The sequence below is a fragment of the Phacochoerus africanus genome, chromosome X (genome assembly GCF_016906955.1).
Source record: "Phacochoerus africanus isolate WHEZ1 chromosome X, ROS_Pafr_v1, whole genome shotgun sequence".
In the NCBI taxonomy this organism is placed as follows: Eukaryota; Metazoa; Chordata; class Mammalia; order Artiodactyla; family Suidae; genus Phacochoerus; species Phacochoerus africanus.
The window spans coordinates 49,027,391-49,051,385 of NC_062560.1; the positions used below are offsets into that span (position 1 = coordinate 49,027,391).

General features: G+C 39.5%; 1 protein-coding gene across 4 annotated transcripts in view; it reads right to left on the reverse strand.

The window, feature by feature from the left end:
* The window catches only part of PHF8 (PHD finger protein 8), a 106,452-nt gene that overhangs the window by 58,414 nt on the left and 24,043 nt on the right, over positions 1–23,995 (reverse strand). For 3 of the 4 annotated variants that reach the window (XM_047764437.1, XM_047764436.1, XM_047764438.1), the window contains exons 3-8: positions 16,546–16,631; positions 16,049–16,157; positions 12,913–13,073; positions 12,163–12,304; positions 11,245–11,431; positions 9,076–9,238 (exon numbers count right to left, since the gene is read on the reverse strand). In XM_047764437.1, the coding sequence (XP_047620393.1) occupies positions 9,076–9,238; positions 11,245–11,431; positions 12,163–12,304; positions 12,913–13,073; positions 16,049–16,157; positions 16,546–16,631 (848 nt within the window). The remainder of the gene's footprint in view (positions 1–9,075; positions 9,239–11,244; positions 11,432–12,162; positions 12,305–12,912; positions 13,074–16,048; positions 16,158–16,545; positions 16,632–23,995) is intronic. The other variant, XM_047764439.1, reaches the window with a different exon arrangement.

The following is a 23,995-nucleotide window of genomic DNA, read 5'->3' on the forward strand; positions in this document are numbered from 1 at the left end:
TATATAATAGTTTTTCAAAAGGCACATGACATGATATCACAACACACAGAAGATGTGAGGACCAAGTCATTTTCTATTAACTCAAACATTAACAATATTTGCAGAAATGTAAATGACACTCTTCACTAAGTTTCTTTGGTTTGGAAATTGTTATTTTTCATAAAATTTACTACTTATGCTAACATGTAGTGGGTTTATTCTTGTTATTTCTCAATGAACCAATAAATATTTTTAAATTCTCAGTTTTAATTTATAATGTGGTAAATATTGATAAACTGAAAACCCATAAAAGCTCTTTAGGGTCCACAATAATATTTAAGGCCATAAAGAGGTTCTGAGTCCAAAGTGTTTGCAAACAACTGCTCTACATTCACCTTGACCCCTGAAATCTATCTTCTGCATCCCAACCCTAAGTGATATATCTAAAAAACAAATCTCCCCATGTCATCCTCTGCTTGAAACTCTTCAATGAAATGTACATCCATAGGAGAACAGATAAATTGCTATATGCTCATACACTGGAATACTAGAAAGTAAAATGAACAGCTACATGTATCAATGTGGATCTCGCAATCAAAATGTTCACAGAAAAAAAGTTCAGAGAAATACATCTAATATGATTCCATTTATATAACATTCAAAACCATGTAAAACAATACTGTATACTTCTTAACAAGGTATACTTCTGTAATAAAGGGATAAAAATGCCTGAGAACAATATCACCAACTTCAGGACAATGACAAGCTCTGAGAGGGTAAAATGGGAATGTAATTGAGAAGAGATATATAGAAGCCTTCAAGTATGTTTGTAATGTACTACATTTTTAGCTGAGTTATAAACACAAATGTTCATTATTTTTTATATCTTTTCTCACATCTGATCTATTTCATTAGAATTAAACAAATAAACTTCAACAGTGCCCAGCTGCCTCTGGAGTAAGTTCAGCCTGACAACTTTTTCAGCTTCATCTGCTCCCAGCCTTTGATCTTTAGGCTCCAGTATCCATAAACTGCACTAAACATCCTTGCTTTGCTTATGCCTTTCCCTATATCTGAGAGGTCTTTCCTGTCTTTCTTTCCTTGGTCAGTCCCTACTTACTCAGGGACACTCAGGTGTCACTCTTCTGAGAAGATTTTCACAAATCTCTAGCTAAACTAAGTGCTCTTCTCTGTGCACCCAAAACTTTGGATGAATATCTCTATTGTGGCTATTAGAACATTAGACAGAAATGGCCTATTAATCTTTTATCTCTAGCACCTAGCCCAATGTTGGGGCAGACAGCAGACATGAAATGCTTGTGGAACTAAGTAGATTGCACATAGTTTGTGGGAATTTCTATCAAGATGCAAATTAGTCCAACTTGAATCTCTGATAAACAAATTCAAGTCCCTGAATAGTTATCAAGTACCCAGTGTTAAAAAAAGACATTATATAAGACACAGCAAAGAATTCAAAGATGGGTGAATAAATGCCCAAGAAGAGAAAACTATAAAAGAGAAAATCAGATGGGTATGGGAGTAAGGGGTGTGTGTGGGGGTGACTTGCTTCTTCATATATTAAACATTCCATAAAACAAATGTAATCAAATCAATATGATACTGATATATGAAGAGACAAACAGATCTGAGCAACAGAAAGGAAAATCCAAAATTATACAATAGTGTTGGACAAAGATGTTAGAATTGTATGACATGAATTTTAAAGGAGTCATAAAAACGCTTCAATGAACAATTACAAACATGCTTGAAACAAACAAAAGAAATAGAGAAGCTAGAAATTAAAAAACGAGAGTTCACAGCAGGTTAAGGATCTAGCATTGTCCCTGCAGCAGCTAGGGTTGCTGCTGTGGCACAGGTTTGATTCCTGGCCTGGCAGCTTCCACATGCTGCAGGCCTGGCCAGATAAATAAATAAAAATAAAAAACAAATGGAAATTTTAGAACTAAAAAATACTATATCTGAAATAAATAATGAAAGAATTGGACTCAACAGAGAAATGGAAACAATGGAAAAAAGAATCAGAGAATTTGAAAACAGAACAATAGGAAGCATTCAATTATGAAAGAAAGGGAATAGACTGAGAGAAAAATAAACTCAGGAATCCAACAAGGACCTACTGTCCTACTGCATAGCATCGGGAACTATATTCAATATTTTGTAATAACCTATAATGGAAGAGAATCTGAAAAAGGATATATATAAAACTGAATCACTTTGCTATAACACCTGAAAGATTTTAAATCAACTATACATCAATAAAAATAAAAAGTAAAAAGTGAAAAAAAAAAAAAAAAGAACCATGCAGTGGGAAAGAAAAAAACCTCAGGAATCCGTGACTTGTGGGACTCTAACAAAATGTGTTACATTCAAATAATCAGAGACCCAGAAGAAAAGTTAGAATATGGGGCTGAAAAAGTGTTGTAAGAAATAACAGCTAGGAAGTTCCTATCATGGCTCAGCAGAAATGAATCCAACTAGTATCCATGAGGATGAGGGTTCAATCCCTGGCCTCACTTAGTTGGTCAGGGATCTGGCATTGCCACGAGCTGTGGTGTAGGTTGCAGACGTGGCTCAGATACTGTGTTGCTCTGGCTGTGGCTGGCAGCTGTAGCTCTAATTTGACCCCTAGCCTGGGAACCTCCATACGCTGCAGGTGCGTCCCTAAAAAGCAAAAAAAAAAAAAAAAAAAAAAAAAGGAAAAGAAAAGAAATAATAGCTAAAAATTTCACTATGGCAAAAGATATAAACCTACACATTCAAAGAGCTCAGTGAACACATACAGTATAAATCCCAAAAAATTCACACACCAGGACACATTAGAGTCAACTGCTAAATACTAAAGGAGAAGAAAAAAAAATATTGAAAGGAGCAAGAAATGACACATACAGGGAAAAAAAATGTGAAGGATAGCTGAAATCTCATCAGAAAACATGGAAGCCAGAAGGATGCAGCACAACATTCAAGTGCTAAAAGAAAATAACTTTCAACCCAGAATTATATCTCCAGGAAAAATATCCTTCAGGAGTGAAAGGGAAATCAAGACATTTACAGATGAAGGAAAACTAAGAGAATCTGTTGCCAGCAGACCTACTATGAAACTCTAAACAGAAAGGAAATGATAAGAGAAGAAATCTTGGAAAATCAGGAAGGAAGAAGAATGGAAGAGTAAAAATAAATGTAAATACAATAGACTTTCCTTCTCTCAGGTATTCTAAATTATGTTTGACAGTTGAAACAAAAATTAAAACACTATGTGATATGGATCTAATGTATGCAGAGGAAATATTTCAGACAAATATATTATAAATGGTGGGGTAAAGAAATGTGAAAAGAGTTAATTAAGGTTTCAACCTTTTTCTCAAACTGGTAAAATGTCAATTAAAATGTCAATACCAGTAGACTGCAGTGAGATTACTATGACATTCTACTGTATAGCACAGGGAATTATATCCAATCTCTTGGGATAGAACATAATGGAAGATAATATGAGAAAAAGAATGTGTATATATGTATGACTGGGTCACTTTGCTGTACAGAAGAAACTGTCACAACACTGTAAACCAACTATATTTTAATAAAAAATATAAATATTCTGAACACTCAAATTTTAAATATACTATAGTTAATAATACTATATTACATGTATGAAAGTTGCTAAGAGAGTAGACTTTAAATGTTCTCACCACAGAAAAGAAATGGTAATTATGTGATGTGATGGAGATGTTATCCAAAGCTATGGTGGTAATCATTCTGCAGTATATGAGTATATCAAATTTGTGTACCTTAAACTTACATCATGTTATATGTCAATTATATCTCAATAAAGCTGGAAAAAAAATGCATAAAAAATTCATATGGAAATTCAAGGGGCCCAGAATAGGTATAATCCTAAAGAAGCAAAGCAAAGTTGGAAGGATGACACTTTCCAATTTCAAAACTTACTAAAAATGTATAATAATGAGTGTGATAATGTCATAAAGACAGACATATAGATCAATGGAACAGAATTCAAAGTCCAGAAATAAACCAATACAACTTAGTCAACTGATGTCTATTTTTTTTTTTTTTGGCTATGCCTGCAGCATGCGTAAGTTCCTGGGCCAGGAATCAAACCTGCGCCACAGCAGCAACCCAAAGTGACAATGCTGGATCCTTAACCCATTGTACCACAAGAAAACTCCCAACTTATTTTTGACAGAGCTATCAAGACAGTTCAACGGGGAAAGAATAGACTTTTCGAATGGTTCTGGGACAACCGGACATCCACATGCAAAAGAAATTGGATCTTTCTCTCACACCATACACAAAAATTAACTTGAAATGGGTGGAGGACATAAATGTAAGAAACTAACCTGCGGCTCAGCAGGTTAAGAAGCTGACACAGAGTCTGTGAGGATATGGGTTCAATCACTGGCCTTGCTCAGTGGGTTAAGAATCCAGCATTGCTGCAAGCTGCAGTGTAAATAGCAGATGTGGCTTGGATCTGGCATTTCCATGGCTGTAGCATAGACCAATAGCTACAGCTCCAATTTGACCCATGGTCCAGGCACTTCTGTATGTCCCAGGTGCAGATGTAAAAAGAAAAAAAAATGGTATCTTAAATATCACACCAAAAGTACAAGCAAACAAAAAAAAAAATAAAGTGGACTTTTATACTTCACAGAAAACTATCAAGAAAGCGAAAAGACAATCCCCAGAATGAGAGAAAGTATTTGCAAATCATACATATAAAGGTCTAATCCAAAATACATAAAGAGGAGGAGGGGGATTAAGATGGCAGAATAGAAGGACTGGAGCTCAACTTCTCTCATAAAAACAACAAAATTACAACCAAATGCTGAACAACCTTCAACCAAGTGGACTGGAAACTTCCAAAAAGATATCCTACTCCAGAAGACAAAGAGGAGACCACATCAAGATGGAAGGAGGGGCGATTACGCTATATAAGCAACCCCATACCCACCAGGTGGGAAGCCCTCAGACTGGAAAGTAACTGTACCACAGACTCACCTACAGGAATGAGAGTTCTGAGCCCCACCTCAAATCCCCATGCCTGGGGATCTGGCATTGGGAGAAAGAGCCCCCAGAGCATCTAGCATTGAAGGCCAGTGGGGCTTGTGGGCAGGAGCTCCATGGGACCCCACTCTTGAAAGGCACACACAGACTTTCATGTGCACTGGGATGCAGGGCAAACCAAAGGCTCCACAGGAATCTGGGTTGGACCTGACTGCAGTTCTTGGAGGATCTCTTGGGAAAACAGCAGTTGACTGTGGCTCATTGTGGGGGAAGGACACTGGAGGCAAAGCTCTCAGGAATATTCATCAGCATGCATTTCTCTGGAGGTGGCCATTTCGGAAAAATCTGGTCCCACCCATCAGTGCTGAGAAGCCCCAGGCCAAACAACAATCCAGGTGAGATCACAGCCCCACCCATCAGTAAAGAGCTGCCTAAAGGCTGCCTAAAGACACCCTAGGCACACAGCAACCTCTATTCTCACCCAGAGACAAAGCCCCACCCACCAGAGGAATAGGAATCAGCTCCACCTATCAGTGGGTAGTCACCAGTCCCTCCCATCAGGAAGCCTACAGCAAGCCCCATACCAACTTCAGCCACAAGCAGGGCAGACACCAGGAGTAAGAGAGACTACAACTCTATTGTCTGCAAAATACATAAAGAGGAGCTCCTGTTGTAGCACAGCAGAAATGAATCTGACTAGTATCCATGAGGATGCGGGTTCGATCCCTGGCCTCACTCAGTGGGTCAGGGATCTGGCATTGCCATGAGCTGTGGTGTAGGCTGGCAGCTGTAGCTCTGATTCAACCCCTAGCCTGAGAACTTCCATATGCTGTGGGTGCAGCCTTAAAAAGCAAAAAAAGAAAAATAAAATTTATAAAGAATTCTTACAACTCAACAATAAAAACACAAATTACCTAATTAAAATTGGTTAATATCTATTCTAAATAGATATTTCTTCAAAAATATATATACATGAATGTCCAACAAGTGCATGGAAAGATATTCAAAATCAATAGCATTAGAGAAACACAAAATCTCAGGAAGATACTACTTCACACCCATTAGGATGGCTATAATCATAAAGACAGGCAAGAACAAATGTTGGGGAAGATGTGGAAAAATTGAGAACCTCATAAATTTTTGGTAGGAATATAAAATGCAGCTGCTTTAAAAAACAGTCTGGCAATTCCTCAAGAGATTAAACATAGAGTTACCATGTGATTCAGCAACTCCTCTCCTAGGTAGATATCCCTAGAGAACTGAAAATACATGTTAACACAGTAACTTGTACATGAATGTTCATAAAAACACTATTCATAATAGCCAAAAACTGAAAACAACACAAATGTCCATAAAATGATGAGTGGATAAACAAAATGTGGTATATCCATACAATGGAATATTACTCAGCCATTTAAAGAATGAAAAATTGACAAATGCTCTAACATGGATGAACCTTGAAAATATAAAAGACCTCATATTGCATGATCCAACTTATATAAAACATTCAGAATAGGCAAATTCATATACAAAGAAAAATACAAAAGTGACCAGGGGCTGGGGGGAAGAAGAAAAGGGGCATGACAGCTAAGAGGTACTAAGTTTTTTTTTTTGAAGTGATGAAAACTTTCTGGTATTAGATATTGATGATGGTTGTACAACTTCGTGAAAATTTTTCTGGCTGCACTCATGGCATGCAGAAGTTCCGAGGCCAGTGATGGAACCTGTGCTACAGCAGTGACCTGAGCCACAGCATGACAACATCGGATCCTTAACCCACTGAACCACCAGGGAACTCCACGAATATTTTTTTAAAAACTGAACTGTACCCTTTAACATGGTAATTTTTATGGTATGTGCATTATATCTCATTTTTTTTTAAAAAGCACACTGAACAAAATGGAAATACAACATATCATAATTTGTTACACAGTTAAATCAGTGCCAAGGGGGAAATTTTCAGCACTAAATGTTTACATTAAAAAAGGAAGTTCCCGGGAGTTCTCTGCTGGCCTAGCGGGTTGAGGCTCCTGTGTTCTCACCGCTGTGGCTCTGGTTGCTGCTGTGTGGCGTAGGTTCAATCCCTGGCCCAGGAATTCCCACATACTGCCTGTGGGGCAAAAAAGAAAAAAAAAATACAAAAAAACAAAAAAAGGAAGTTCCCATTGTGGCTCAGCAGGTTAAGGACTGACGTAGTCTCTGTGAGGATGTAGGTTCAATACCTAGACTCAGTCAGTAGGTTAAGGATCTGGTGTTGCTGCAAGCTGCAGTGTAGGTTGCATATGCACCTTAGATCTGGTGTTGCTGTGGCTATGGCTGTGGCATAGCCAAAGCTGCAGCTCCAATTCAACCCCAGGTCCAGGAACTTCCATAGGTGCAGCCGTAAAAAGAAAAAAAAAAAAGAAGAAAAGTCTGAAATCAATCACCTAAGCTCCTACCTCAAGATTGGAAAAAGGAGAGCAAAACAAACCCAAAGAAAGAAGAAGGAAGAAAAAACAAAGATAAAAGCAATAATCACTGAAATTGGAAACAGAAAGACAACAGGGAAAAATCAATGAAACAAAAACTGATTCTTGGAGTTCCCGCCTTGGCGCAGCAGAAACAAATCCGACTAGGAAACGTGAGGTTGCAGGTTTGATCCCCAGCCTCGCTCAGTGGGTTAAGGATCCAGCATTGTCATGAGTTGTGGTGTAGCTTGCAGACGCAACTCAGATCTGGTATTGCTATAGCTGTGGTGTAGGGCGGCAGCTGTAGCTCCAATTTGACCCCTAGCCTGGGAACCTCCATATGCTGTGAGTGTGGCCCTAAAAAGCAAAAAAAAAAAAAAAAGGGGATTCTTTAAAAAGTTCAATAAAAGTGACAAACCTCCATCAGGATTGACACAGAATAAAAGAAAAGGTACAAATAACCAATGTCGGGAATGAAACAGAGGATGTTACTAGAGACTTAGAAGATATCAAAAGAGTAATAAGGAAATACAATGAATAACTCTATACACATAAAGTTGACAACTTAGGTAAAATGGACCAACAGTTTGAAAAGCACAAATTATCACAACTCACCCAACATGAAATAGATAAAAAGTTTTTTTGGTCTTTTTAGGGCTGCACCTGCGGCACCCCTAGCTCCCAGGCTAGGGGTTGAACTGGAGCTGCAGCTGCTGCTGCTGGCCTATGCCACAGTCACAGCAATGCCAGATCTGAGCCACGTCTGCAACTGACACCACAGCTCATGGCAACATAGATCCTTAACCCACTGAGTGAGGCTAGAATTGAACCCACATCTTCATGGATACTAGCCAGGTTCTTAACCTGCTGAGCTACAACAGGAATTCCTAAAATAGATAATTTGAATAGCCTAATAAAGTTTAAGGAAACTGAATGTTAATTTAAAACTTTCCAAAAAGGAAATCTCCAGATCCATGTGGCTGCAATAGAGAATTCTACTGAACATTTTGAGAAAATTTAACACTAATTCTGAAATCAAGGAATCAAGAAATCAGAAAATCAATAAAAATCTAAATAAATGGACAGGCATGTTCATGGAAGACTCAACATACTAAAGATGTCAACTTCCCCAAGTTCAGACAACTAGGGGGACTTTTTCAAAATACAGTTTCATATCCCATCTAACCTGTGAATTCATAATCCTTGAGGGGGAGTCTAGGCATTTATTGTTTCGGGAAAATAAAACCTACCCCTATCCAGGTCATTTTGATGTACAGCCTACAATGCCACTCCCTCAGTCACTATCTCTAGAGTTATGGGGTTGAGAATCCTGTTTTCTATCTGTCTACCAAGTCGACATCAGTCCTGTATAAAGGAGCACATCAACCTCTTCTGGACTGCCCCATCTGCAACCTCCCCAGGTGACCACACTGCCCACTGGCCACAACGTGAACTTCCTTGAGGTCCATTTCTGAGTCTTTAGCTGATATGAGAGAGATATCCCTTATAATCACATCAACACATTATAGGAAGGGATTGATTCTGGTGGTGCCACAAGCTCTCTTCCTCTTCCCACCCCCCTCAAACCCTCCCAGAGGGGCCCAGGGAAGACCTGTAGGAATGAAAAGTGTCTGTCCTTGCTTCACAGAACACTTGTAGCATTTGTCCACCTGGTCCCCAAAGAACATCTCATTCTGGTTAGAGGAGCTGCTCCAGCACTCAAAGAGAGTCAAGTTGGCATTTGTAGGGCGGATGAGATAGAAGATCTTCTCACCCTGAAACAAGAAGAGGTTGAAATGCCAAAAATATCAAAGGTTTCTAAAAAAGTCCTCCAGCGTTCTCCAGAAGAATCTCTCTCCCATGCTCCAAGACCATGTAGTATGTTAGAATTCTTTCCCAAACCTGCCCGAGAATCATTTTTACATAGATTTGGAAGGCTTCAAAAGTTCTTTTGCACTTTGCACTTTTAAGTCTCTATAAGACTGACAAAAACAGTGTGGAAAGGGCATTTCAAACAAAATTGTCAACTTAAGACAAATGTGCACCAAAGGCTTCTATTTTAGATGCAATGCCAAATGAAAAACGGCCTCTATAGATGAGTAGATCAATACCACTAGCCCTAGGAGAATTTAAGGCCACATTACTAATGAGAAGAAAATTGAATTTGCCTTTAAATGCCATTTATAGAGAGTGTTCCCTCTCACACCTGCAATCAAAGCTAATAAAAGTTTAAAAGTTCAGTAATCGCCCAAGGACTTCTGAAAGATTATATGCTAGGTGATTATCTGTTGGAGGAAAATTTTATTTCCTAATTATGTTTTGCCTGGATAATCACCAGATAGATAATTTGACAGAAAAGAAAAAAAATCCACTAGCACAAAAATATCCCCAACCCACAGCTTGATTAGTTTAACCAGTATTTCATGATAATAAATTTCAATGTACAAAAGCAATAACACTAGAAACTATCTACTGTACAACTGGGGAAACTTGAATCAGATCTGCAGATAATAGTATTATATCAATAGTAAGTTCCTGATTTTGATAACTATACTGTGGTTATATAAGTGTTTTTAATACACACTGAATTAATACAAGATAAAGGGACACTAGGTCTGCAGCTACTCTCGGGTTGTTTCAGAAAAAATACATATGTAAAACCATTTTATTATGTTTGCTTCATAGAAAGAAAGAATATAATAAAACGGTAACATCAGAACCTGAGTGCAGGGCACACGGGAATCTTTCCTATTATTTTTTTGCAATTTTTCTACTAAAAATTATTTTAAAATAAAAAAGTTAAATCTAAAATTTGCATAATAGTATTTTCATTCACACACTCCAATTTCTTCATTATAAACCAATGAAAACAACTAGTTCGGGATTCATGATCATTTGGACAAGAGCAATATCCATGTTTTCTGTTCTCTCCTTGGCATTTCTGATAAGAAAGCGAAACAGTATGAACAGTGGTGGAAAACAATAAAACTTACTTAAGTTTGTTTTCCAGGAGTTCCCATCGTGGTTCAGTGGTTAATGAATACGACTAGGAACCATGAGGTTGCGGGTTCAATCCCTGGCCTCGCTCAGTGGGTTAAGGATCTGGTGTTGCCATGAGCTGTGGTGTAGGTCACAGACACAGCTTGGATCCTGTGTTGCTGTGGTTGTGATCTATAGCTCTGATTCGACGCCTAGCCTGGGAACCTCCATATGCCACGGGAGCGGCCATAGAAAAGACAAAAAACAAAAAAAAAAAAAGAAAAGAAATTTGTTTTCCAGTTCTCAAAAATCCTTTATAGTCATGGACAATCAATAAGCTAGTAACAACCACTAAAAGAGAAATTACAGGAAGGCTGATAGAATGGCAGTTATACAACTATTTATACAACTGTCAAAACACATCAAACTACATACTTAAAATAGATGATTTTATGGTATGTAAATTATACTTCAAAAACTTGGGATGGAGGGGAAGTTTCTCACTTTAGCAGGAATTTCTGCAATAAATATGGACATTTCCATACATAGTGTTAGGTGCACAAATTGATTCAGTTAAGATAACAAAGAAAACCTTAGGCATCTGCAGTTATTAAAAAAATTTTAAGCATCAAAACTGTAGAGTAGATGGCATATCCACTAAGTACCTAACCCTGATAGAGGAATGTCACCCAAATAGAGTCCGGGAGGCAAGTAGGCCTTAGTAGCTTGTTTTATGCTGTCACCTGGAACAAAGAAGGAAACCCAAGGCCTGGCTGTCTTCAGAAGCCATATCCATTCCTACCTTGAGCACGTGGTACCAGACTGAGGTGCCACCAAAGTCAATGTGAAAGTCTGTATAACTATCCCGCACACTCATGAGGCAGTACTTCTGTACATTGGGCCTCTCAAAGATACACTCCTCCGGCCACAAGTTCTCCACCCATGAGAGCTTTCGAACAATCTTGGGTGTTTCCACAAGGTTAGAAAGCCTAGCAAGGAAGGGGTAGAGAGCAGAGAGCAGATGTCAACCAATTGGGAACCGAAGGTTAAAGCCTGAATAAAATGACCCCCATCTCAATGAGAATTAGGTAAGATTTAAAAAAAGTTCTCTCCACAGAATCCCCAAGAACACATAGGACACTTATTTTTTATAAGTCTGATCAGCATCTTCATTCCACTCAGCTCTGGAAGTCCCAGGTCTCAGCTCCACAGCCTTCCCAATCAAAGATGAGCATTTCCTCCACTCAATGCTCAGACTCCCCAAACCTGGGCCCACTCACTTGGCACTTGGTGTATAACAGTATTGTGCTGTTCTCATCTCATAGTGTCTTCTTTATGAGGAACAATTAGAGAAACCTCTCAGGGCTCAATTCCAGGTAAAGAAGTGTTTACCTGGGACAGAAGACCTATCCTGGGAGTTAAACAGTGACCATGCTGCAATCTAAAGACCAGAAAAATTTCCAAGAAACCTGTCCTAGGTCTTGAAGGAGATAAAAAATAATTAAAATAGCTACTGCATAATCTATCCAACGCTATAAACTGCAAAGGAGAAATATGATTTGGTTGTTATGTGAGCAGCTACCCTAGAAAGTATAAACCAGCTCTGCATCTCAAAGGAAGAAACCACCAGGAGGAAGAGAAAAGAACACTAATATACACTCAATATATCATAAGTCCAAGGCACTTTGTGAGGCTTTTTACTTACCCCTGCCCCTCTTACCTGGTATCAGAGAACTCCAAACTAATGACATTGAGAACTTTCTCCCTCTTTCCACTATAATAATATTTCACAAAATCACCAAGCTTCATCTTGCAGTCAGCCTGGCGAGTCACATCGATCACATCAATCTCTTTGTCAGAACCTGGAGTAGAGAGATGGGTTCTGCACCAAGTGGTCTCAGGGACCAGGGAAGACTCTCATCCCCTAACCCATTCCTAGAATGACCTTACACTTAAAACCTTTCTCACTGTTTTTGGATGTGCATATATGGGAGGTGGGGGTAGGTATTCCTCACACCTTCCTTGTATCTAAATGCCAGGTCCAGACCTGCTGAGGCAATAGAACTGCCTGACACACAGTCTCACTCACAGTACAATCCAGCAACCTGAGACCTGCTTCCTCACTTTTCATCCTACCTCTCAAAAACTCATGTCCAGACCATGAGCATGTGAGGGCAAAAGTCAAAGGCTTTCTCATCTCAACAGAGGAGAGAGAGAGGCCATTACAATCCTTGGAATTCCCTAGGTAAAAAATGGGGCTCAGCCTGGGGTTTTGTGGTTGGTCTATTAAGAGGAAAAGAAAGGGAAGACCAGGATTTTGGTTCTAGCTTTGTTGAATGATTTTTGGGCAAAGCATTTCACCTCAGATTCCCAAGATGCAAGGAAATGCAAAAGGGAGACTGGAGAGGAAGAGTCGCAGGTTCTGATGGGAATGAATAATGTCACAGTTAAGAGGCTTTGTGGTGCTTACCAACATAGTGTTCCACATCCCTCACAGTGAATGATGGCGAGGGCAGTGTCATCCCCAATCCATCCTTCTTCAAGACCAGGATGGGCACACTGAAGCTATTCTCTTCCAGGAATTCCACGGTCAGCTGACTTCCAGTGGGCTTCAGAATCACTTCATCTGAGCTGTGGGCCACATGAGAGAAAGCCTGAACCCTAGAAGCCCCACCACTGAAGGCCTCACTGGATGCCACCACTCACCCAAGGGGTGGGGCCTTCCTGAAGAAACCTAATGTGGGCTGGCAACCAATGAATGGCATAAACTTCATGTGCCAGGGAAGAAATAACCTATCGAAGGCAAGAAGCCAGGATATCCTATCAATATGGTGCTCTTCTCCAGATGACAAAAGATGAAACCAGTCAACAGCCTTCCCAGGAAGAAAAGACATATCTGACAAGTTTAGCTGATTTACTCTAACCCAGAGCAGCATCATTCCATTTAAACAATGGCAACTAAAGAGAAAGATTTGATTTAAAAAACAACATTTATACAACCACTTCTTTTTTTTTTTTTTTTGGTCTTTTTAGGGCCACACTCGCGGCATATGGAGGTTCCCAGGCCAGGGGTCCAATCAGAGCTGTAGCCACCAGCCTACATCACAGCCACAGCAACACAGGATCAGAACTGCGTCTGCGACCTACACCACGGCTCACAGCAATGCCGGATCATTAACCCACTGAGCGAGGCCAGGGATCAAACCCACATCCTCATGGATGCTAGTCGGGTTCATTAACTGCTAAGCCACGATGGGAACTCCTACAACCACTTTCTTGACACACAGTTAACTAGAAAATAGGAATTTCTGGTTTTCTTAAAATCACATTGAAAAAAGATGGGCTATTTGACAAGCTGTGTTGGGATAAACATCTGGAAAAATATTAAGATCAATATCTGTCTCTCTCTTTACATAATTCTAGATGGAACAAAGATCAAATTAGGAAAAAATAAAGCCATAGAGTAGTAGAAAAACCATGGGAGAGACAAGGCCCAGTAGTCATTAAAAATAGTAATAAATAAATTTAACTACATAAAAATTAAAATTTTCTGCATGGAAAGCTATTACAAATCAGTAAGAGGCAGTAACCCAAGAGATAAACTGTCAAACAACATAGGCAAGCAGTTAACAGAAAAAGAAATAAAGATGACTTATACATGTACAAAAACAGACATGCTTCCTTCATAACTAAAGAAAAAACAATGAAGTCTCATTTTTTTAATCTTATTAGAAAGGCAAGAGTTCCTGTTGTGGCTCAGCAGTAACAAACCTGACTACTATCCATAAGGACACAGGTTCAATCCCTGGACTTGCTCAGTGGGTTAAGAATCCAGCATTGCTGTGAACTGTGGGGCAGACAGGGCTCAGATCCAGCATTGCTGTTGCTGTGGTGTAGGCCAGCAACTACAGTTCCACTTCAACCCCTAGCCTAGGAATTTCCATATGCCATGGGTGCGGCCCTAAAAGAGACCAAAAAAAAAAAAAAAAAAAGAAAGGCAAAAAAGGTTTGATAATAAAGTACTGGCTAGGACATGGGGAAATAAGCACTATCACACCCTGTCTAATGAGTTTGAAATGGTGTAGCCACATTGGAAGCAATCCAACAATATCTATAAACATTTTGAAAGCCCATACTCTTTGACCTAGCAATTTCACTTTTAGGTAGTAAATCCACACATATACTCACCTGTATATGCAAAAACTTAAGTACAGAGACATTCACTGTATCATTTTTTTCTAATAGCAAAATATTAGAATTAATTTAAATGTTCATCAATAGAGGATTGGTTAAATAAATTATACATCCACACAATGGAGTACTAAACATCCATGAAAAAGAATGAAGAACATCTTCACGTGCTGTTATGGACTGATCTCTAAGATACATAATTTATATTTTAAAAAGTAAGACACAGGAGTTTCCATCTGGCTCAGCTGTTGGTGAACCAGACTGGCATGAGGTCTTGGGTTCGATCCCTGGCTTTGCTCAGTAGGTTAAGGATCCGGCGTTGCCAGGGCTGTGGTGTAGGTCACAGACGCAGCTTGGATCCTGCGTTGCTGTGGCTGTGGCATAGTCCGGCGGCTTCAGCTCTGATTGGACCCCTAGGCCAGGAACCTCCATATGCCACAGGCGAGGTCCTAAAAAGACAAAAAAAAAAAAATTAAGACATAGAACAATATAGTGTTTCCGTTTGTGTTTCTAATTTTTAAAAAAGGGGGACACACAGAGATATGTTTGTATAAGCTTAAACTATTTCTGAAAGAATGCACAAGAAATTGGTTGACTTTAGAGGAGGGATCTGAGGGGTCTGGGGTAGGAAGAAAACTCACTGCCTTTAAATACACAAGTAAAAAAATCTAGCAAATTGAAAAAACGTTTATAGTCCTAAATAACACTTCAAATACAGGAAAGCTGAAAATGGTCAAATGAATTTAAAACCAACAAAACAGAGTGCTTTATTAATTTTTCTAATTCATTATTTTTGCTCAAGTAATTTATTTTGAATAAACCTATCTTAATTTTTTGTTTTTGTTTTTGTTTTTGGCTGCACCCACAACATGTGAAAATTCTGGGGCCAGGGATCAAACCTACACCATAGCAGCAACCCAAGCCATGGCAGTGACGATGCCAGATCCCCAACCCACTGAGCCACCAGGAAACTTCCCATCTTACTTTTTTATATGAAAAAATGTTTTCTTGATTGTAAAATAAATACATGATCACTCAAAATTTTTTAAATTTTTTTCAGAGTTTCCTTCTCTACAATGAGAGAATTAAACTTTCTGATTTTTAAGATTCCTCTAGTTATAGCATTCCCTGGACGCACGTAAATATTCTCTCCTGACTGAAGGAAAAACTGCCTATCTACACTTCTGCAAGTGGACCTTAATGTACTCTGCACATCATATGAAACTCCTAGCAATGTTTCTCAGAAACCGACTATAGCAGAAGATCCCTCCCCAGAGGGAACTCACAGAGCCCTGCAGACACCCCCAAATATTGGAGGCACCTAGGGGGACAGCCAGTGGGAAAGCTTGGAAGAGATGCATCCCAGCTTCCCAAAGTCCTTTCACTCACTAGCACCTTGCAGCAGGGGTCCTCACCTGTCAAAGGTCCTACTCCGAAGCTCTCGAATAAATGTAGGACTTCCGGTCTTTACTGGCTTCCCCTTGTGTGTATCATGGCCTTTTGAAGATACGCGTCGTTTTTTCACTAGGCCAAAAAAAGACAAGAGACTATGAGCCAGGAGAGCCATAAGCTTTAGTTGCAAGAGCAAAGGCTCAGCAGAACCTGCTTCTCTTCCAATATAACAACCCCTTGGGGCACCCGGAATCCAGGAGGCCCTTGCGGACTCAGGAAAGTTCCTAGTTAGGACAGGTACTTCCCCTGGGGAATCCCTAAGGAAGGGAGGGAGGTGAAGCTCTACATCTCTGCCCTCTCAGTGGAGCAGCTGTTGGCCTACAAGGCCTACAAGACTTCTGTTATTTCCCAAGGGAGACAAATCTGAAGCACTCAGGCAAAGCCAATCACCCTTCTAGGCTTCCTTTGCTTTGTTTCTCCTCTGGACTGCCTTCCCTTAAAAACCCCAAGAACTACTTACTGATGGAGGGCCCATGTAAGACCTCACAGTTGGGGCAGTGGTAGAGGTCAATGTCAGCAGCCTTCTCCTCTTCGACACCAACACAACTAGAAAAGAGAATATCAGCTGAGGTTTATGGAAATTTTGTTTTTCATAAGGTATAAAACTGTGCTGTCCAGTACACAATTAAGTAAAATTTAAAAAATTTTAAATGCAGTTCCTTCATCATGCTAGCTACATTTCAAGTGCTCAGTAGCTATGTGTGGCTACCATATTGGGCAGATTATCAAACTTTTTCATCAACACAAAAAGTTCTATTGGACCACACTGGTCTAAAATAATTATGACAGAGCTAAAAATGTACACATAATGAAGCTTCATTAAGACTCAGAATGGGAGTTCCCATCGTGGCGCAGTGGTTAACGAATCCGACTAGGAACCATGAGGTTGCGGGTTCGGTCCCTGCCATTGCTCAGTGGGTTAACGATCTGGCATTGCCGTGAGCTGTGGTGTAGGTCACAGATGCGGCTCGGATCCCGCATTGCTGTGGCTCTGGCGTAGGCTGGTGGCTACGTCTCCGATTAGCCCCCTAGCCTGGGAAATCTCCATATGCTGCGGGAGCAGCCCAAGAAATAGCAATAAGACAAAAAAAAAAAAAGAAAAGAAAAAAAAAAGATTCAGAATGGTCAAAGCTGAAAGAGACTCCAGAATAGCACTGTCCAATATAAATATGTGAGCCAAATATGTAATTTTTAAATGTTCTGCTAGCCACATTAAAAAGGTAAAAAGAAACAGATAAAATTAACTTAATAATTTAATATTTTATTTAACCAATATACCTAAAATATTATTTCAATATATAATCAAAAATTTAAACTTTATTGAGATATTTACTTTATTAAATGAAAAGGAGTAATTTTACAGTCAACAGTGGTTCCCTCCAAATGAAAGACTATGGTAACCATTTTTCTCTTCCTTATCTGTATTTTCTAATTTTCTACATGTTACTAATTTCATATTGTAATGTCTGAGAAAGATTTATTTAATTTTGAAAATCTGAGTTTGCATGTATGTGAGCTGGTAATCTCACAAAATTTAAACCCTTCCTCACCAAAGAAGTCATCAACAGACCTCCAAAAAACTTCTGGCTAAGATATAACTCCTAAAATCTTTGGTCAGCCATACACACAGCAAGAAGCATAAAAATGAGGCAGAGCTCCAACTGTTTCAGCAAAACCATGCTCATAAACTGACTTCCTGGGATCAGAACCTCACCACCTTCCTGACTGGTAACAATCCTATGCCTGTAAACCTGTTGCATGTTAATAATCTGGAGACATTTTATTTTATAAAAGGATTGGTCCATTACGGATCCGAAATTTTTAAAAACCCAGTACACCCTGATCCTTCACCCCAGGAAGTCTAAGAAGTACTGTGTTAGAACCCTGTCAGGTAGAAGCTGTACATTCTCCCAGGTTCTTGTAACTTAGGGCTGGGCTGAGAGTTGATGTCCCCCTCAATTTCTCATAAAAATTTGAGATGATCTTTCCTCTATCCTTGTGCAAGATCTCCTATTCTCTGAGTATCACATAATCCAGACATACCTCTTCCCACTCCTCTTCACTATCAGCTACTCATCTCCCCAACATACCCCTTTCACTCACTGAAGAACCTGGTTACAGATTCCTCTCCATCCCAAGTTTTGCCAACCTCCTATATGACATCATTATGGATATAGAGGCCTAACACCCCAGCCTCTTAGCCTATTGAACTTCTCATCTTCAAGGGCTGCTGCCTCCACTCCCATTTAGCTATCACCTCTCATGGAAATCTCTAAGACTCTGTCAACACTTCTCTACCTCTGAAATATGAACTGCACACATCACACTCTCTGACCACAAGTACATCCATCAAGCTTTCATAGATTATGCCTGTCCTTTGCCCGCAAAATACCTTGATCCTACTTTTCACCTGTTTACCTATTGTTGACTTCACCCTTCTTCCCTAGTTTACAGATTCCAGCCTTCTTCACTTCAACCATTCTTTTACAGATACCCTCAGTTCATCTGTCCCACTACCTTTACATCACTCTGACATGTAAATCCTAACCCTGGCTCAATTCAACTATGTAACATTGGACCATGAGACATGGCTAGGGAAAAATCACCCATTGGATTGGTCTCACAATAAATTCACACTGTCCAAAATATCTGAGTCACAGAATAACCAACACAGCATTGAAATAGAAGAACAAAGTTGAGAGACTGATGCTGCCTGACTTAAGACTTACTATAAAGCTATAGTAATCAAGACAGTATGATATTAATGAAAGAATAAACAGATGAATAGAATAGAACCCAGAAACAGATCAACAGAAATAGAGTCAACTGATCTTTGACAGAGGAATAAAGGTAATACAACGGAGCAAAGACAGTTTTTTCAACAAATGGGGCTGGGACAACTGGACATGCAAACAAATCAAACTAGAAACCCTTTACAAAAAAAGAACTCAAAATGGATCATAAACCTAAATATAAAATGCAAAACTATTAAACTCCTAGAAGACAACATAGGAGAAAATCTAGATAACCTTGGGTTTGGCAATGACATTTTAGATGCAACTCTAAAGGCAAAATCCATGAAAAATGAGAACTGATAAGTGGACTTCATTAAAATTAAAAATCTGCTCTGTTAAAGACTGTCAATAGAATGAAACAAGCCAAAGACTGGGAGTAAATATTCATAAAAGACATATATGATAAAAAGACTGTTATCCAAAAGAGACAAAGAACTCTTAAAACTCAGTAAGAAAATGAACAACCTGGAAGTTCCTGTTATGGCTCAGTGGTAATGAGCCTGACTAGTATCCACGAGGACACGGGTTCCATCCCTGGCCTCGTTCACTGGGTTAAAGGATTCTGCATTGCTGTGAGCTGTGGTATAGGTCACAGACGTGGCTCAGATCCCATGTTGCTGTGGCTGTGGCCAGCAGCTGTAGCTCTGATTCAATCCCTAGCCAGGGATCTTCCACATGCAGGTACAGCCCTAAAAAGGGAGGGAGGGTGGAAGGAAGGAAGGAAGGAAATGAACAACCGGATTATAAAAGATCTGGACACGTCACCAAAAAAGATATTAGATGGCAAATAAGCATATGAAAAGGTGCTCCACATCATATGTCATTAGGACAATGCAAATTAAACAAAAAGATATCACTACAGACCTATTAGAATAACAAACATCCAAAACACTGACACCACCAAATGCTGCTAGTGAGAAGGTAGAGCAACAGGAATTCTCATTCTTTGCAGGTGAGAATGCAACATGCATGATATAGCCCTTTGGAATACAATAGCAGTTTCTTACAAAACTGAACATACTCTTATCATACAACCTAGCAATTGTGCTTGCTGGAATTTACTCAGTTGAAAACTATGTCTACACAAAAACCTGCACACAGATGTTTACAGCAAATTTATTCGTAACTACCAAAATTTGGAAGCAACCAAGATGTCCTTCAGTAGGTGAATGGATAAACTATGGTACATCTAGACAACGAATATTATTTAGTGCTAAAAAGAAATGAGCTATGAAGCCATGGAAAGACATTAAAGAAATTGGAGTTCCCGTTGTGGTGCAGTGGAAAGGAATCCAACTAGTATCCATGAGGACGAAGGTTCAATCCCTGGCCTCGCTCACTGGGTTAAAGGATCCAGTGTTGCTGTGAGTGGTGGTGTAGGTCAGAGACATGGTTCGGATCCTGCATTGCTGTGTCTGTGGTGTAGGCCAGCAGCTGCAGCTCCAATTCGACCCCCAGCCTGGAAACTTCCATATGCCAAGAGTGCAGTCATAAAAAAAAAAAGGAAACTTAAATGCCCATTACTAAATGAAACAAGCAAACCAGGCTACATATTTTAAGATTTCAACTATATGACTTTTTGAAAAAGGGAAAACTATGGGGACATTAAAAAGATCAGTGGCTGCCAGGGGTTGGGGGGGAAGAGAGATGAACAGGGAGAGCACAGAGAATATTTAGAGCAGTGAAATTATTCTGCATAATACTAAAATGCTATAATGGTGGGTACAAGTCATTATACATTTGTCCAAATCCACAGAATATGTAACACCAGGAGTAAACCTTGATGTAAACTATGGATGTAGGGAGATAATCATGTGTCAATGTAGGTTCATCTTTAACAAATGTACCACTCTGATGGGGGGTGTTGATAATGGGGGAGGCTATGCATGTGGGGGCAGGAATGTAGGAAATCTCTGTACCTTCCATTCAATTTGGCTATGAACCTAAAACTACTCTAAAAAATAATCTATTAAAAAATCTGGGTCATGTTGCCTGACTATCCTCCTATATATCCCTGCTCAGTTCTCTTCCTCACTATCCTCAGTGGCTATTTCAAATCTCTGAAGCTACTACCTTCCTCTTCTCTCTCAGCAAATGATCCTGCCTCCTCCTTCTTAGACAAAAAGAAATAATCAGATGGGAACTACCTTAACTTCCCATACCAAATCCACTTCCTTCTGTACCCATCTTCTCTTCCTGTTCCAACAAAAAGAATTCTATTTCCTTCTTTGTAAAGTCAGCTTTTCCACCAGGGTCACATCTTTTCTTTAATCTTCTCAATAAATTATCCCTTCTTTCTTTCTTTCTTTCTTTTTTTTTTCTTTTTGCCTTTTCTTGGGCCACTCCCTCGGCATATGGAGGTTCCCAGGCTTGGGGTCCAATCAGAGCTGTAGCTGCCAGCCTACGCCAGAGCCATAGCAACGCCAGATCAGAGCCACATCTGCGACCTACATCACAGCTCATGGCAATGCCAGATCCTTAACCCACTGAGCAAGGCCATGGATCGAACCCACAACTTCATGGTTCCTAGTCAGAGTCGCTAACCACTGAGCCACGATGGGAACTCCAAATTATCCCTTCTTTTTGCAGTATCTTCAACCTCTCCCTGTCTACCTTCTCCTTCATAACAGCATTTAAACAAGCTCACCAATTTTTGCAGAAAAGGCAAGACCTAAGTTCCTGTCACGGCTGAGCGGGTTATGAACTCAACTAGTATCCATGAGGATGCAGGTTCGATCCCTGGCCTTACTCGGTGGGTTAAGGATCTAGTGTTGCTGTGAGCTGTGGTGTAGGTCACAGATGCGGCTTGGATCCCTTATTGCTATAGCTGTGGCATAGGCTGGCAGCTGCAGCTCCGATTCAACTCCTAGCCTGGGAACTTTCATATGCCTCAGGTGTGACCCTAAAAAGCAAAAAAAACAAAAAAACAAAAAACAAAAACAAAACCAAAAAAAACCAGGATCTTCCCTCACTCCTGTCTGCCTCTCTCTGCCACAACTAAATATCTTGTTTAAACTTATGCAGGAGTTATCTTGTGGCACAGCAGGTTAAAGACCTGGCATCATTACTGCAGTGCTTGGGTTGTTGCTATGGGATGGGTCCAACCCCTGGCCCAGGAACTTCCACATGCTGTGGGCACCACCAAAAAAATAATAAGCCAATAAAGCCTCACAGTGACTTTCATTTAAATAGGTATGTTATACATTTTATGAAACTCAAAATTTATAGACCTGCATACATGAAAAGTCTCCCTCCTACTCCTAGCCACCTGGTGGTATCCATATTATGTTCTACCAGGGCTAAGCCTGTAAAAGAACTGTTTTGAGTTGCTGTGTATGCTTTCTCACCCACTTCTGCAGTCTTATTTTAGTCCATACCTTCTCTAAAACAAATCTCACTGATATCTTGACCTCTTCATTGATAGATGCAAAAAGTACTTCTCTCCTTTATCTCACTTAACCTCCTAGCCACATTACCACAGTGCCGACCCTATGTTCTCTCTACCTGACAAGCTCTCTACCCTTGACTTCTCTATAAAACCCCATTTGCCTAGGATTCATTCCTCCAGCTAACATTTAATGAGCATCTGCCAGGCCCTGGCCTAGGTGCTGGGGAGACAAAGACAGAACAAAGCAAAGCATATAAAACTTCTGCCATTCTAGTTGGGAGGAGCTGACATTCTAGTGGGTGAAGTAGACAAGAAATAAATCAATGTAATCAGTGAAATATATTTTATGTTAGATAATGTGAAGAGCTAAGTAGAAAAATAAAGCAGGAAAGAGAATATATATGCATGTGTATATAAATACAAACATACACACACACACACACAGGGGGTTGAGGGGAATAACAATGGTGTTGAAATTTTAGATAGGGAAACCAAAGAAGGACTCACTGACAAAACAAATTTTTTTTCTTTAGTGTTTGGAATATTTGATGGTTCTAGATAAGTCAGTAATTTATTTAATTAACATTTTAAGGATTTTTATTGAAATACAAAGTAAGCATTCTCTTTTGTCAAAAGGAATTGGTCATCCACAGATTTCAAAACCAATATTGTGGTTATCATAAGTGAAACTGTTGGGGGGAGAGAAAAATTGGGAGGGAGGAATAACACATACACAACAACTTTATAAAATCAATGATTAACAAGAACCTACTGTAAAGCACAGGAAATCTGCTTAATCATTTGCAATAACCTATATGGGAAAAAAGAATGGATATATTTATATGTATAACTGATTCACTTGGCTGTACACCTGAAACTAACATTGTACATTGTCAGTCAACTATACTCCAATAAAATTAAATTGAAAAAAAATGGAACTGTTGATGGACAGTTGGATATCTTCTATCAAAACAACTTTTAAATAGAAACCTGAAGGGAGTAAGGGAGCAAGCCATATGTATGTAAGGGAAGAGCATTCCAATTAGAACAGGAAATACAAAAGCCCTGTGGTAGGAGTGTGCCTAGATTATTAAGGCAACAGAGAGGAAGAGAGTGTTATGGAATACAGAGAACAAGGGGGACAACAGTGGGTCAACAAGTAAGCTCCTACAGCAGGGTCCTGTAGGCCATCATAAAGGACTTCTGATTTTCCTAAGTGAAGAACTAGGTGAAATCCACCCAGTTCTTCACTCAGCAAGGATTATGAGATGGATGTGATGTGATTTTTTTTTTTTAGGGCATATGGAAGTTCCCAGGTTAGGGATCGAATAGGAGTACAGCTGCTGGCCTACGCATAGCCATAGCAACTTGCAATCTGAGCCGTACCTGCAACTTATACTATAGCTCACATCAACACTGGATCCTTGACCCACTAAGCAAGGCCAGGGATGGACCACACATCCTCATGGATACTAGCTGGGTTCATTTCCACTGCACCACAAAGAGAACTCCCATGATGTGATCTTAATTATGTCTCCGCGTCCACTGACATTTAAGGTGATTATTGATAGATATGTATTTATTGCCATTTTAAACCTTGTTTTCTAGTTGATTCTATGTTTCACCATGCTGTGCAGTATAAAATATATATATATATATAAAGAAATTTAAAAAAAAAAGAAAAGAAATTTAATTTTGCATTAAGTTTGAAGACCAAAAAAAAAAAA